Below are 17,489 nucleotides of genomic sequence, written 5' to 3'. Positions count from 1 at the left end.
ATATATATGAAGAAATGCTTGAAATCGAGCCAATATTTCTGCTGAAGCCAGCTGTTTAATGTTTCTGATAGCAACTCCCAGGAAACTTATAGCTGTACTATAATGTACAGATAACATACATTAATCAGGTATTTTAAAGATTCCACACTAGCCAAATATTTACAGCTACTCTACTCCCATGACCTTACTACTCCTATGACTTTGTTGGAAATATTAATCTGTTAGACATCTTCTATTCTCTGTTTATGCAGCTGAATTGATGCAGTTATTCATCATCATACCTGGTCTCCTGCACCAAGCTAATAGTCATTATTTGCTCTCCCTTACTACTGTGCCTGCTTTCTCCTTTCATGATTAACAGATACTACATCTCTAAGTGCTGCTTAAAGAACTGGCTTGGTTAAGTAATACAATTCCTAGCACCTAGGGTATTTTCCTTATTGGAAGCTTTCAAAGAAATTCCAGCTAACTGAACTCTTTTTCCTGAGCGCCTTATTTTTCCTTGCTGACACGGCTGCTCAACTAGCAAGGCTCATGCCACGGCCTTCCTAAGCTCCCATGCTGAACACTGCGTGCAGTATTTCACTCCTAACACATCTTACCCCACCTAAGTGGAGAGCCTTCTTCAGGTCAAAACTGTGTCCCTGTAATTCAGGCACATTCATATCAGCCTCAAAACAACAAAACCAACCCTACCAATCAACAAACTCACCCCTAGCACTCCCTTAATTCCCTGTACTTTAACAGGGCATCACAACCAAGAAAACTCAGGAGCACCCTCAAAATTCTCATCTCATCAATACTCAGCACTAGACTTCACTCCTCCAAAGTAAAGCAACACTTCAAAGAGGTAACAAATGACTACCAAAGCAAGTGTAGCCACTCCGTTTTAGGTATCACAAGAAATCAAGTCACCTAGACAAGACAGAAGAATATAGTCACCTGCACATCATCGCTACCTGTTTCTTTTCCATTTTGAGCTATTTTACAGGATTTGAGTTGTATATATCAGATCTATCCTGTCTTGCCCACAGTTCCCCCCTCCCAAATACTTAACATACGGGCAGCTAGAGCCCTCCAAGTTTTTTTCTCCTATGCTGATACGTGAAATGCTTTCTTTCCACGACCTCCAAGCCCCTTACACAAAATGACTTCTGCATCAGCCTCACTGCATAATCTAAATGCATCGACAAGCAACCCACCTCCCTGCCGCCACCCCACAGGAGGTAAAGTTTAACCCAGGCTTCAACAGCCCCTCAGTTGCTTCTTTTCTATGCCCTCCATGAACAGAAAAAAAAAAAAAAAAAAAGCTTCATGACCTTTTGCAGACAGACCTCCATGCCATGTGCAAGACAGCAACAAAATAAACTTTATAATTTTTTAGCTCATTCAAGAGACAAAAGAGGTGGGAGCAGCAATCCAGTCAACACCGAAGATGGAATTTACAATTTAACAGTTGCTCAAAGCATATGCCTACATTTGCGCTTTAGTTCAGATCAGGTGTGCGCTCTTGAGGCAGAACTCCCCACCGTCTCCACCTACTGTGCTTTGATTTGCATTGCGAAGTGCCCCTGAAACACACAAAGTGCATTCCCTCCAGAGGAAGCTACACCCGACAATGTGCTCCTAACACTAATCCGTGGTCAGTCCAGGCCAGACCAGAAGCAGACCCCAGTAAAACCTCCACGATGCGTACGGTGTGGAAGTCATGTCCTCAGCCCCCAGGCTGTACCACTTACTAATGTACTAAGCATCCTACTGGCAACACAGTTTGTGATATGCACATCCGTTTTCCAAACTGTCTTTCATTTATTTATATATACATGTCCATGGAGAGGACAACTTTATCTACAGTCTATACACAGCTCTCAGATCCAAAAATTATGAGTAAATTGCATGTTATACATGAGTATGTACAACATCTACCAACACCTTTGTCACATGGTGTTTTTCATATTCCCTAAGAACAGGCTATATTACTCAAATCTATTTTGACTCCACATTTCACAGAAAATACCATGTGACTGAACAGCAATTTATCATTTAAGCAGGTTACTCGTTATACACTTAACTAGTTCAATGAAATCATATACACTGTCTATTTTTGTCTCTACTTATCACAAATGTGCATCTGATTTGAGACCAGTGGAAAACACTGGTTTGAAAGGGGGAGAGATTACAGTGGAGATGGACCACATGTTTGTTTGTGTTATAAAGTTATGAACACTGTAATCCTATGCTCACTTCACATGTAGTTCACATTGTTATGTAAAGTGATTGTATTTTTAGTTTACAAGCTGCTGTACAGCTTATTCTTTAAATCACACATCTGTGGGAGTATATAACTACCGAGCAACCTACAAACAGATTTCTGCAATTGCTCTCAAACATCATCTTTGTATTTCTTGACTCTTTTGTACATCAGAGCTGTAAGCACTGATGAACTTCAGGTAAGCCAAGCTCAGTTTCTCAGGGGTCATTTATTGTATTTACAAGTATCTACATTTTTAAAACGCATGGTTAACTTGTTATCCATGAGACTTCCATATAAACTTAACTGAAGAAGAACAACTGATGGGTTTTTTTCATTTTATATATATGTACATAGATCTGTATATATTAAGTGCATGCATTTTTATATATATGCACAACTTGTATATACACTTTATATATTTATGTATATATTTATATATTTGTTTAGGTGTGAAAAACTTTATGGCTGTTTTCATAATAAAAAAAAACAAAAACAAACAAAAAAAACCAAACAAAAAAACCACAACCAAACACCAAAACCCTTTCTGCATACCCGGCCTCAGATTTTTAAGGGCTTTTTTTGGTTTTGTTTTCTTCCTTCAGCTAAGGAAAATATATAGCTTCAATTAACATCAAATGGATCTGAGGGTGCACAGGCATGATACTTGTCCCAAACTAAGCACCTAAAAATGGAAACAGAATGACATAAGTATAGATCTGAAGGTACTGACTTTTGGTTAAAATATTTGTAATATTTATCTCACCAAAACTTTAATAGAAGCAGCCTTTTAACAGACTGCATTTAAAGGAAATGCTCCATTTTCTAATGATGATTCACTACCGATTACTTCCGATATGTAGGTGTCCTTTGCAGAGCATCACTCTGCTATATCTAACCTTAATACACTGGAATGACCTTTTAGTCATTTCATGCATGTGACGGGAATCAGCAATTCCATTTTTGATCCCCTAGGCTTTTCCAAGGCAATTGCTATGCTGCCCACTCATATTACTTTCTCATTTCTATCTGCTGTCATTATAGAGCATTTGGAGACACATACCGCACTTGCATTACAAAATGCTTGCTTATACATTTTTTTTAATTACGGAAAGTGTTTTTAAAATGCTTGGTCACCCTTAAGAAAAAGCAAGAAGAAGAATCACTTATCCTGCACTAATAATTATCTTAACATGCACTTTTGTCTACAAAGCAAGATTTCACTCCTGCGGTTTTACAGACACAGGATAGCCACAGTATCGTAACTAGTGAAAATTATAATATCAACATATAAATACTCCAAACACCATTCTCATTCACTGTGTTGCCTCCAGGTGTTGAGCTCCACCCTACTAGACCTAGAAGGGACTTGGAGCACTGAGACAAACATCTAATTTCTACTTCAACTTATGACTGAAAAGCAAGAAAGGAAGAAAAAAAATGAATAGTCATTTTGAGATAACGTTCAGTTAAATAATTACATTCTAGGAAGGTAAGACATGACACATGTAACAACACTGCATTACCTTGAGTTCAAGAATCTGAACTACTTAACCCATTTGACTTCATAAATATAGCTACATTACATGAGTGTACTCAGAATAAGGAATTTCTCCCACAAAATTAAAGCCTTTCATTGCAGTTACTCAGTAGTTTTTTATGCCTGTATTTTGACACATGAACCACAAAATTTAAGACCACTAGATATCAACTATTTGTGGTTTCTGAAAATGCATTTTGATCCCATTGAAGGGCACTAAATATCTACATTAAAGAACAGTGGGCTCATTAGTTAAATCATTAATACTAATAATTATTATCATACTATATATTATTAATTAAGGATATTTTAAGAAATCTCCATTCCAGATTTCTTCCTGGTATTTAACTTGCTTATGCTTTTGTTTAAGCTAATGTAATTGTTAATTTAGCTGGTGGAAATATAAAAATGAGAATCAGAACCAAGCAGCTGAGATTTCTTCTACTAATGGGAATGTTTATATACAAGCCATTTTGTGAAAAGCAAAACTATGGAATCTAATGCAGTTTGCCCTGTAAGCTCTCCTCTTCCCTTTACATGCTCTATAATATGCCTATTTAATTAGCATATACTTAATGTTCCAGAAGAGTTGAATACAATCTCTTCTAAAAGCTCATCAGAACAAAAGGATACCTGATGAAATCCAGACAGGAGCACTGATGTGTAGGGCCATCACTAGGTAAGAAGTCTGAATAATATAGAGAACCAGAGACACACTCACACTTCTGATTATTTTAAAAAGAAAAGAAAAAAAACCAATGCAAACAGCTGCACTTATGCAACTCTAAGTATAAATCACACTTCTAAGCGTAGAGCACGCTGCAGGCAAAGCAGATGTGTAAAAGAATACCATCTTATGCCAGGTGCCTACAAGTGAGAGCAGCCCTTACTGACCAGGAGCTCAGGATGGATAGGAACAGAGGCCCTGCAGATTTTAGTGGATAAGCAAAATACATGCTTGTCCAATCTATGATATGGCCACACCTTTCACAGCACATTCCTGCTGGCTGCCCGTGCTATTTATGATCATCTTCACGATCCCTAAAGACTTGCAGAGTAACTGGATACCTTGTCCTATTGTCACACAGTGTGCATTCTGAGGGGGGGTGCGTACGGACAGCGAGAAAGATGGGAACACAAATGCCACAAACTCTAATTAGCTCTCAGTCTGTCCATTAACTAAAAGCAAGTGGTTGTTTTGGATACTTTGATGCATCTATGGGCATTAAAAATGAGAAACAACAACCACCAAGCAAACTTCTGTTAGAGAAGTGACAGATGACCTACCAACAAATGGATGTTTTCAGTCACGCAGCAGCCTGTAATAACCAACCTGTTCAGGACCCCTTCATTTTATACATCTCTCTAAAGCCTATTCTTAGTGCTGAAGAACCTGCTCACCTGGTGACAAACATCAGTTAGTAAGTACCAATCAATGCCCTTTCTGCTGTCTCCATCTGCTCCCTGTATCACAGTTTGTGTCACCTAAAACATCTGTTTCAGACAGCACAGTTCAGCAGTGTAATGTATGCCACTATGTTTCACTCTGGCTCTTCGTTTTGTCAAACTGAGCTGCTAAAAGTTGATATTAGTCCTAGCCTAGTTATGCCTTTTTCAGACTATCAAATGAAAAATAGAAACATTCCAGGAGGCAAATCTGCAACAGGTTTACTTTACTTCAAGAAATGGTCTACCATAGTTAGCCATCATTTTTAGTCATTTAAGAGGACCTAAAGACTGTCAAGTCTCCAAACTCCATCTGCGAACTTGGGTTAAAAAACAAAACACCACCACAAAACAACAACAAATGAACAACATAACCAATTTGGGCAAAATCCTCCTAAAATAAGTTAACTCCTCCTGGACATTCATTTGCACACACTCTCCCTAGTCCTTCTCTAGTACAGCCCATAACAGCAATAAACAATGTAGAGAACAAGGGTAGGCAAAACTCAGTAGCAGCATTTGACATACTGCAAGCGAGCATGGGAAGCTGTCAGACAACCTGTAAAGAGTAAACCCCAAATTAAATGCAAGATCTAACTCCAGGCTGTTGATAAACTTCTAGTAAAAAAGCTGAGTAGCTTTAATTGCTCAGACTGAAAACTGTGAACAAAGCAACTAAATAAAGTGGCATTCAGAAGAGAAGCCTTCTCAGTAGTTATTACTGTACTTCAAAGTCTATAAACAGGTGAATTGTTTATACTTGGAACCAAGGGCAATACCAGATTATTGAAGGCACTAATGGGTCAGAAGTTAAACATCAGCTGTGCTGCGGTAACTACAAGCACTTGCCTATCCTTTGACAATCTGCAGAAACTACAATGTAATTTTCCCTTCCTTAATTGCAAGATGAACTTCCAGATGATGAAGTACTTGTGGGAGTAACTCAGACAAGTTCCCGCTGAACAACTTGCAGTCAGAAACAAACACCCCTACAACTTTGTCATGTGTCAAACCCCTACACGTCTCACACAGATTTTAGAAGTTAACTGGTTTTAGGAGAGCATATGAGCACTAAGTGCCAGTACCTCACTACTTAACAAGTATTTTTACTCACAGCCACGGGCCCCTTTTCCAAGACTTTCTACCCACCCCCAGGCTTTCTCTCTTTGTGTTGTTACAACCTGGAAAAAACATTTTTGTTCAGTAATTAAACATTCAAACACAGGCTCCCTTCTTGGTTATTTTGGGAGACGTAACTGTTCACCAATGGAAGGAAACAGTTTTTGACATGCCCAGCAGTTTATTTGGCGAGGTCCTGATTTGGTAAGGAAACATTATAACATCACTAAAATCCATACAAATGGGTAAATTAGTTTCAATCCAATTACTACCTCCTTAGTAGGAACAGATCCCAATCTCTCAATCTGAAAAGAAAAAACCTAGTATGTTAAGAAGAGGTTAACTTTTATAAAGATGCTCTAAGAAAATATATTTAAAAAGTAAACTAGAAGACTGAAGAGGAAAACAAACTACAAACAAATGAGAATAAAAACTGCTTATTTTTCGAAAGGTGGTTGTGGATGTCTGTGTTTAAGTAAGTCCCTCCCCTTCTACTTCCAGCCACGTGCAGCAGCTTCCAACCTGAGCTGCTAGCTCATCTGGCTGCACAACTTTGCAAGAGGATGTAACAACATAGTTTAGAAAGTCATTCCAGAAATATACTGAATTACCCAGAAACCACCTTGTTTACTCTGGTCAATAAAACACTGTTATCTCTCTTACAATAGGCCATACTGTTAATGCAAACAAAGTTAGCTTTCATGCATCAACCATCTATTTATTTAGCAAGATCAGTTACCACTGTAAATCAATTTCTTTGCAAATGAGAAACACAGCTGCTGTAAAACCTGCTTTAAACTCTTTCTTGCATCCAATATTTGGACATGCAGCAGAATAGATGACAAGAATACAAAAAAAAAAAGTCATCAGCAGCACATCTAGTGACGCACTAAAACAGTGTGCCCATCTTAGCTTTTACAAGCATTTTTAAGGAAAAGATATCATTTAGTGTTTACTTAATAGTTTTGTATTTTAAATACAAAGTTAAAAAGTATAACAAGAAAAGCTTACAACTGCTATTCAAACTGTGTACTATCAGAAGGATATGGAAGACAGGCAACTAAAAGGTAACTCAAAGAATCTGTACTACAGGTTGGTTATTACATGCACAACCTTCAAGGAAAAAACACAGCAAAAATGAATGTTGTTTATCAGCTCTGTAAAAAGCATTATAGAACAGAACTAATCCCTGATCAAGCTTGAAGTTTTATATAATTTCTGTCCTAGAACAGTCATACAGAGAGGTCTTACAAAGGTAAATTCACCCAACACAGCCACCTGAAAGGCTTGTGCCTCTTTCATGACTCTTTCTGATGAATCAGAAGGCAGCCACTACCACGCTTTCAGAGAGTACAACACCCTGCAAAATATCAACCTGGAAGACCAACTGAATAGACAACATCACCAATGGCACCTGCAATACAATTTGGTTACAAAAATCTAATGGAGATTTAGACTGGAATTAAGTGGCTTCAAAACAGACCTCCTTCACTATATGAGCCAAATATCTGGCTGCAGAAGAACTTCTCTTCCTAAGTCTGAATACTACAAATAAGTTCTGTTGGCAGCTCTTAAAGTAGGAGTTGGCGATGGGGGAAGCGCAAGCACACACAGAGCATTAAGCCCTGCTCATTACAGATTCTTCTCACTCAAGTTATTTTATCCACTAATCTTTCCATCTGGTATTTTAAATTTGAAACTCAGCAAGTCAGATTCATTGCAAGCAGTCAGTCTCTGCAGCACTCCAGGGAAGGCTGGGAAGGATCACAACTTCAAGCTTGGACATAAGGAGAAAGAAGGTGCAAGTAAGGGAAGCTACAGACTTGGTTGCACATGATGCATTTAGTACTGTCTGCTGCCAAATGCAAAAGCGTAGCAAGCTCTGCTTTCTACCCATCCCAGGTGAAGGTATGCATGCCCAAGGATGCAGTATATAACTTTTGAATGATTCATAAGCAGGCAAGAAGTACCAGGTCAGGCTGTGACTAGAGGGATGACAACTGGTTCTAAACAACTATCTGAATATACATACACTAAAAAAAAAAAAAAAAAAAAAAAAAAAAGCTGTTAGTGGGTTTTTGTTGGGTTTGGTCTTTTTTTTAATGTTCATATTCAATAGACTCTGAGCAGTAAAGAACTACAGTGCATTTTCACAGAAGGTCACTCATTAAATCACAGAAAAGCTTTCTGAAGCCCCAAGTCAAAAAGCTTAAATGTTTAGGATGAGACCGAAAAAATCCTGATGGCCTTCAAGTTTATTTGAAAGACGGATTACAGAATATTATGTAAGGCACAAATCTCAGAACTATTCCCCATTGTATTTACAAATATTATCAAATTTTACAAGATCATGAATTTTCATAAAAAGTGACATTTTCAAAAAGCTTCTCTTACTTTAATCCTCCTCCTTTCTTTTGATAGGATTAAATGCTGAAATGGCAGGCTGTTAAATAAGCACACTGAAATGCCAACTGTGAGGCATTTAACTCTATGTATTTACAAATTAACATTTCACAGCTGCTTTAAATTTTGACATTATAGTTTAGTATCTTCAGGCAACTCATTTCAGAAGGTGCTGGATTTGATTTACATTATTTCTCATTTTACATTCATATGTTACAGTACTGGAATACCTTTAAGTTTCCCTTAATCCCTGATAAAAGAAATTTAGTTTTATGAAAGGCTGAGACATATTGCTTTGTTTTTATAAACAGGTACCAACCAGCCTGCCTACAGCAATTTCAAAGTTACCATTAAATTTACCTATAAAGCACCATATCCATCAAGATAACCTCACCAAAAGACATGGAGATCATGGCCTATATATGTGTATGCACAAATTCAAAGTGCAATATTGAAAGACCGTGTCACTGGTCTTCCCCTTCAGTTACTTCAGTGCTGACCACAACGTTCAGAATGAACTGGAGAAAACATTAATTTTGCAGTAGTTTCTACAATTTGTGGAAAACCAATTTATCTGTCAGAAAAATCAGTACCTAAAGAAAGGTAACATGACTACCAAGATGTGCAGAGCAGTTCATAAGAAATAAGATTCGTATTTCAATACAACTATACTCTTGATTCATTCTCCTGTACAGTGCTGGAACCAGAGGAAAGTGCCAGCGCTTGCCACACTCAGGGCGCTGAGCATCCATTGAGCAGTCAAGGCATTGCATAGTCAATACAAGGGATACTTAAAGCTGCGAAGCTCTCTCAGGTCTCTGTTACTAATACTTCAAGATAATTTCTATGTCCATTCTTCTGCCACTTTTAAGGAAGGCAGACTATACTTTCCTTCTATTCATAAACCAACTTCAGTTTCTGCTGAAAAATTGTTACTCTGTCACAACACTAGACATGAAGTGTTGGCACAAGTAAAGTTAGCAGCAAGATTCTGACTAAGTGTAACAAGGCCGGGGTCCACTCTAAACAGATGTGCTCCAAGGGAAAACAGAACAATTTGGTTGGTTTGTAGAAATCAACCTGGTATTGCTAACTGGCAGTTTGGTGGACATAACCATTCACATTTATGACACAGCCTCCATTTAATATCTACAAACATATACCTAATTATTCAGACATATCTAATTATTTAGCCACAGAACACCTGTCTAGTAATCCAATGCTGCTAATGCTAATTACTACATCCTATCCATACATAATTAAGTTTTACAAAGCAATGCAGTGATTAACGTTAATTCCAGCAGCACGTACTACTAATTAAGATATTTAAGAATGTTTACATGTGTCACATGGGAATGTGCCAAATCACCTCTCTGAAGTTCACATCTGAACACCTTACTGGTGTTTCAGATTGATTTGATGAAGAGAAGCCTGAGACACCTTTGTATTATAACAGACACTTCAATAATGCTCTAGATATGTTCAATAACACAGCATCTTTTTTCAAAACCAATTTTGACACCTACTAATATTCCATAAATAATGGGATCAGATTAAAGGCTCGCCAAAATTCATTATGAAGTATTAAACCTGTCTAATCTTTTATCACCGCTACTAACATAATAAAAAGAATGAAAACGCCAGGAAGTATAGAAAGTTATGAGAATTTTCCTCAGGAGCATTGTAGAACATAGTCTGAATCAGAGGATGTATTTTCATGCCTATGTGAGACTCTTACAAATTAGATGCTTTTAAACCACAATGCATCTTTCTACTTTTCACTTTAACTTAGTCTGTCATTTCTCCTCCATAGTTTCTGAAGTTGTTATTCATTCCAACAACTTCATCTCAAATAATTATTGCACATTTCAGCGTTAAGAGAAGGATGTAATATTAGAAAGATACTAAGTATTATGATCAGCTGCCTTGTGGTTAACATTGCATTAGAGGTAAAAATCACAATTAAAGATACAAGTAAACTTTTTGTTTGGAAAAATATCACAATGTTTTTTCTTTATTACTTCTTATTTAACTAATCACACAGTTACAATTTCTGAGAAAAATAACTAAGTTCCAGTGTTAAGTGTGTCAGGAACGCTTCTTATTTTGTTGAGGATCTTTGGCAATACTCTTGCCACCCAGTGAGATGTCCTAACATTTTGTAACTTAACTTGCATATTTAACCTGATTTCTTAAGGAAAAGACACTTCCGTGATTTCACTACATCTGTTGAAGATAAGTCAAGAAGCAAAAAGTAGTTCTGCAAGTTGCTAATTTTCAGTTTCTGTATTCTACCGTATCAAGATTTTCAAAAGCAGGATCTTAAAATTAGGACGCCTATCTAGCAGCCTAAAGTTCAACATGGTTGAGCACAGTGAATTCTTCATACTGACAGCAGAGCTAGAGCAATTCAGATGAAGGAGTCTCTGCTCTCTGGCAGGCAGTGTTTGAACTATGTTTAATGAAGTACTGCAACAAAGATGCATAGAAAGCGCTTCTCTACATTGCAGGCCAGATTTCCAAAAGCTTAAGAAATTTTAAAAACCTGCCATTTCATTTTAGATGCTGAAACAGAAGATGAGTTCTTGAGAGTCTCACCCTGAGTACTTTTCTGTAGTTTTAAAAAAGGAGCCATGCCACCCTCCATCAGTTTAGTCCTACTGCCACCTGCTGTCACAAACACACCAGTGCCATGCTGCTCACAGAGTGTTTTTTCTTTCCTCTTCTGTTGCTAGAGTGTAAAAGAATACGTTCCAATATTGCTACTGAAAATTATATAAAAATAAGCACAAATTAATTTGTCCAGAGAAGCATAATGGTAAATCAGTGTACTGCCACCTTCATTGCTACAGCACCAACCCTGCAGATTCGCACGTGGTTTCATACATAGCTTACCCCAACAAAAGGCTCGTTCACATGAGTAAGTATTAGCAGCATTGGGTCCAGATCCTGAAATTGTTCGGGTTTTTGGTTTTGTTGTTGGTTTTTTTTGAACGCTGGCAGTATTGCTTGTTTCTTGAAATGTTTGAAAATATTTATTATCATTATCATTAGGAAAGGGTTAAGACTATGAACTGGCCAGACTACTAAGGCTGAATTGCTCCTACCTTATCCTCATGTGATCATGCAAAGAGGCTTAAACCTTTAGATTAGAACAAATTAGAAAAAGTTAAACAAAATTAAAAACTGCTGCATAAAACAGATTAAACAAAAAGGTCTGAAAATAAATTACTCAAATCTACCTCCTGCCTAGTGCTTCAATGAAGTCTAGCAACCTCTAGAGTTAAGCAAACCCAGTAATTCCTCTCAGGACCACTGGAACACTTTAGGCCATCACCTCTGGTGGTGCCGTGCTTCAGCAGTTTAAACTAGCTGAAGCTGCTGCCGTCCCACCCTTCTTTTTCCTTTCCACCAGCACTGGAGCTGTCGTGCAGCAAGCCAGCTCAGGGAGTTGACATGGCTAACTCGTAACCACACAAACACCACTGACCATGTTAGGAGCAGGTAGAGAGGGGGCCAAGACAGAGACAACTTCTGTAGAACACAGTCCTGAGCTGCCATTGGTTTCTATGATGTCTGGCTGCTGAACCATGGTCTGGGGAAGTTCTTCTCCGAAGTGTCTCGGTCTGCGCTGCAGCTGCAGGCTCCCCGCTTGTCGTTTCCCTGCCACACTCAGAAAGCTAATTGCCACCCAGTGTTATGGGTTCCTACGAGACTATAGGTGAACCTCTACCTTCCCTTCAAGATTTTCATCTGAGTAAGAATACAGCAGCTAAGATAACAAAAAGAGGCTTTCTGTCTGTTGCTCAGCCATACAACCTTTTAGCAAAACATAACATAGAGTAAGCTGAAAACAAGTATCATAGCATTTGTTACAAGGAGTTTTAAAAACAATGCAAAGTGGAATTTAATTGCAGAAACTGAATGAGATGCTGAAATTCTGGATTCTTGCTGTTCCAGTGGCAAAACGATGCTGGTCTCCAAACACAACTCCAGTCAAATATAACAAAGGCACAGGGCTTAAGCTAGTTGCACTCAGCAGAGAGTAAAATGCAGGACATTGATTTTTGTTCCAGTGATTTCTTTGCATTAAACCAATTGTTAACAGAAAGTATTTTTAAAGTTTCTGGGGTTTTGGTTTTTTTGTTTGTTTGTTTGTTTTTCAATAAGCACATTACTTATTGCTCAGCATAAGCCCAATTCAGTTTTATGACTACCATGATATCACTCTAATGTGAAACTGAAAGACTCTTTCACACATGGCACCCCTCTTGTTTGAAGGAAAAAAAAAAAAAAGGCAACCCTCATCCTCACACACACACAAAAGGAAAGGCAATTTGTAGGCTGTATGCTGCTAAACTCATGTTATCAAGCATGATAGTTAGTAAAGGATTAACTTACAATACCACCACCACTACTACTTTCTATATTTGGTGACACTTGTAAAAGTATTTTTCTTTGCCAGACAGAGTGGATTCATATGCTCTAAAAAAAGTTAAGAGATCTACAGCAATTGCCTATATTTTCACAAAATGCAGGCGAAAAGGAGAAAGACAGTCACATCAGCTACCTACCCTCTGATCACGCTGTCTTCAACACTCACATCAGAAGGGAATACACTACTGGCCAGTGAAAGACAGGTAAATCTTCCTGTTTTCTAAACATTGCCCCACTGAAATATAACAGGACTATAAAAGTGCATATTTTACACTATTTGTTTTAATGCAGATGGGCAGTTGACAATATATTCAAAGTAGGTATGTTTTCAAGCACAGTTGTGATAACTGAACATGATGTTATCCATACATGTCAATTTGACAGTGAAATACTTTGGATTAAGAAGTAAATAACTCATCTGTTAAGTTTTGGGTTATTTTTTTTCTGCTCTATCACTTATTTGATTGTCCAAAGATACACTCTTTCCAGACAATGTATTAAGAGCATAAGACATACTGCAACATGCAAAGATTATACACTTTTTACCGTTTTAATAGAACTTCTTGATTTTTCTTCCCAAACATTACTGCTCAGCTCCATTGTGCAATGAACATTTGTTTCTCTTTCATAGGATCCAAACATAAGTAACCTGAAATAGAAAAGCCTATAGTAAGAATTGTAATACTGTTACATATATCCCAGATATCATATTAAACTCACCATTCTTCATTTATACAGTCTGTTATCAATGAGTACACACAGAGAAGTCCACACAAAAAAGATTCCACAGGCACAGCCTTACACCAAAAGGAAAGACACTGCCACCCTCTAGTGGAAGAACTCCATAAATATAAAATATAACTTAAAATTTTTAGCTAGGGGTTTTTGAGTTCTGGGGGGTTGGTTTGGTTGGTTGTTTTGGTTTGGGTTTTTTTTTTGCTATTGTATTTCCCTCTTTCTTTTGATTTGTTTTTTTTTAAATAAAGCAAATCAGCAGGCTAGTGTTTTTCCATAGAAGAATAACTTTTTTGTTTTTTTAAAAAGCAACAATAGCCACAAGATTCTTCCATTCTAGTCCTAAACTTCACAATATACTGCAGCTCTTCTTGGTTCAAGAGAGTGTTACTATGAATTAAAGTCACAGTTTACTACTGCTCATGTTTCTATTTCACTAAACTGGGATCCTCTCATATCTAATTTTTTGTAACATTCATAACAAAAGAAAGAGTGGTTCTTCATGCATGATACCCTATTCCAGAAGGCTATAAAGCTTTTCAGGTAGATATCAGTACTATAAAAGAAAAAAAACAATAACCTTTATGCTATAGAACAGCAATAAAGTTGCACACAGCTTCTCTCACAGTAGTTGGAAGCAGATAAATATTTCTGAATAAAAACTTCAAACAAATCTTAGTCTTTCAAAACAGCTACTAGATTTTAACTCCCCACCCCCCAAACTTTCCATAGACATTTGACAAGGACAGTTTCTAAGCTTTCACCTGAAGTATCCTATTTGTGATTGTGATGTGTTACACAACTCTTTAGATGATATAGACAAAAGCTGTTAGAAGAACATGTCAATTTTCTCTGTTTATCTTGATGTTGTTAAATAAAGTTTCTAGGCTAAATATTTACGATCAAAAAGTGCCTAGCCTTCCAGACATGGAGATATGTAGTATACATACTTTGAAAATTAAGTAAAGCTATTGAAAACAACTTTCACCAACAATTAGAATTTGCAAAATTAAGCCAATCCCAAGGGAAAACACCTCTCTGGCTATGACAGCTCTCTAGCTTGCATTGCAGCAAGGAGAGGTAAATAAATATTTCTTTTCTACATCTCTCGATGACGTATTTGTTTAACTGGTTTTTAGCTGAGTACATGAATGCATGGGGGAGATGATAGGGGAAGATCACATTTGGGTTGGCACCCAGCACACCTGCTTCACAAAGTGTCAATTTTTTTTTTGTTCAGAGTTAGTGGCTACCTCCTGTAGCCCCATCTTCAGGTGGAAAGTTTGCATGCTCTAGTGAAGCACCGCAAACAGCAGCTGTCAACCTCATTTCCACCTTGACCTTCAGCACCGATTTGTCTAGACACTATTGATTTGATTACTGTAAGCAGAAATCCAGCCTCAGAACCAACTGCTTAGGTATATCGTCTGGTCAAGACTTAAGTTAGTTCAAGGTTACTTGAACTGACAAACTCATGCTGCCTTTGCTTATTTTGAAGCCATCCCCAGCAACCCTCTGTGGCTTTTCTGTTCTGCTTGTAGTAGGTGCTTTTGAGTAACACAGGTTTTCCTCAGTGTCTCATTGATATCAGACAGTTCATTAAAGCTTTTCCACAGCTGATCATTGGCTGCACACATTTCATCTTCTGGTCACCTAGACACATTCTCGGGAACTGTTCCAGTGGTACTTATTGTCCCTCTAACATATCAGCACAGTAACTATTTAGCTGTCTTGTACTAGTGGCAACTAAGGTAGAAGAACAAGGACAGGAGGCAGCTCAAAATGGGAATAAAATAGAATTTTCAGCCAGAACCATAACAAAAGTCACAAGAAAAACAATGACTCATAATGAGATTTCACCTTACATTAGGTTACCAACACCCAACTTGAAGGAATACGTAACAAGACAGCAAAACTACGCATTTAAATTTTTAAGAGCTCTCCATGCTGGAGTTTGGAATTCAATTTCCAATTTCAGAAAGACAAAGGGGAAATTTTAACTGCTACTACACCAAGGGAATTTTTGTTTGAATAATACCTCCATTAGCATGCAAACAGAGGTACTGTATTCTATAACACAGCTGCAGATAAAGACTAACATTATGTCACAACACACCCAAAACAACTGGATATTAAGGAGATATCTATGTCCTACAGATTGAAAGTTTATAAATCAGTATGAAAAGATGTATGAAAGACATCCCGAAACAAAGTTTATGACCCCAACTATAATTAAATTAATAAAGAAATGTGATTAAATTACCACCTGAGTAATTAAAATACACATACAGAAAGTGAATTTTTGTTCCTTCTTCAGTTGTAAATCAGATGGTTTCCTTCAACAAGTAAGGATAAGGTAGGAGAAAGTGATTCAACAGCATAGCTATAGATACAAAAACAGTTGTTTGTAGCTGTCCTGCTTTCCAGTCTGAAAGCTACAAGGACTCCAAGACATAAAGTGTTTGTCCTGTGATACAGAACAACAGAAGCACATGGAGGCTGTGGTCACCTCAACTCTTGAGCCGAGCCAAGCCAAAAACTTCAGCAAGTCTTTATAGTCTTTCGGAAAGGAGGATAAATAACAAGGCTATCAAGTTTCCTGCTTTTTGTAGGACGAATACTGAAGTACTGATCTGCAAATCTAACAAGAATCTGGTATGGGCAGACGAAGTACACACCCACCTTTAGTAACATGTTATTTATTACCAGGTGCATAAAAGCAAGCTGAATTTATTTCCCTTACAATGCCTTCCTAAATTTTTTTTTTTATTTCAATTGTGGCCTTTCTATTTGCAAGTATTTTAGAAGCTGAAATAAGGAGAATATTTCCCACATTTTAAGAATGTCAAAAGCAGATTCAGTATTCACATACTTAAAGGTGCCACTGCTGCACACTGAAATCTACTTGAAGACAAAAGGAAAAGAACCCATAAAAGTCCATATTTGACAAGTCAGTCTCAGGTACACTCTGGTATCTGATGAAAACTGCCTTCTCCACAAAGGTTATCTATTGAAACAAATGCTAATTTAGAAAGCCCACTTGATGGCATAGTTTTGGAAGAATATTCTCACCCAACATAAGAGTTTATAGGCTTTAAGACTTTCTTCACAATGTATCTTTTAAAAAAATAAATGTAGCAAAATTTAACAGCATGTTGCTTTGCTTCTTCCTTTTCCTTAAAAATTTAAGGTAATGACAGATAATAGCATTTTTGCAACAACTGAGTTCTGCAAGGGCATTGCACTTGTACACGAAAACTTACATTTTCAACAGGTCAGACAAAAATTTGCAAAACATAATCCTTTATTATTTACATCAAGTTCCCATCCTTTCATTAATTTAATTTTGAAAATGTGCAAAATTTAATTTTTCTTTCAATAGCATGACAGCAAGGAAATTAATGTGGTCAAGCCTGCAATTAGAAAAGAAACAAGTGCAGCTATTTGGTTGTGTGAAGACTATGATGAAATTAAACTAGACATTTATAACACAAAAAATTTGCTAAATGTTTTGTCACTATAGTTCCACCACTGTATTTTAGATATAAGCAGGAGAAG

General features: G+C 37.3%; 1 protein-coding gene across 1 annotated transcript in view; it reads right to left on the bottom strand.

The window, feature by feature from the left end:
- PDZD8 (PDZ domain containing 8) overlaps positions 1-17,489 on the bottom strand; it is a 67,238-nt gene that overhangs the window by 26,273 nt on the left and 23,476 nt on the right. Inside the window, exon 3 of the mRNA XM_030030881.2 lies at positions 13,743-13,845. Within this exon, the coding sequence (XP_029886741.1) occupies positions 13,743-13,845 (103 nt within the window). The remainder of the gene's footprint in view (positions 1-13,742; positions 13,846-17,489) is intronic.

This window comes from Aquila chrysaetos, chromosome 11 (genome assembly GCF_900496995.4).
Source record: "Aquila chrysaetos chrysaetos chromosome 11, bAquChr1.4, whole genome shotgun sequence".
NCBI classification, from domain to species: Eukaryota; Metazoa; Chordata; class Aves; order Accipitriformes; family Accipitridae; genus Aquila; species Aquila chrysaetos.
This window is presented reverse-complemented; position numbering and strand designations above follow the sequence as displayed.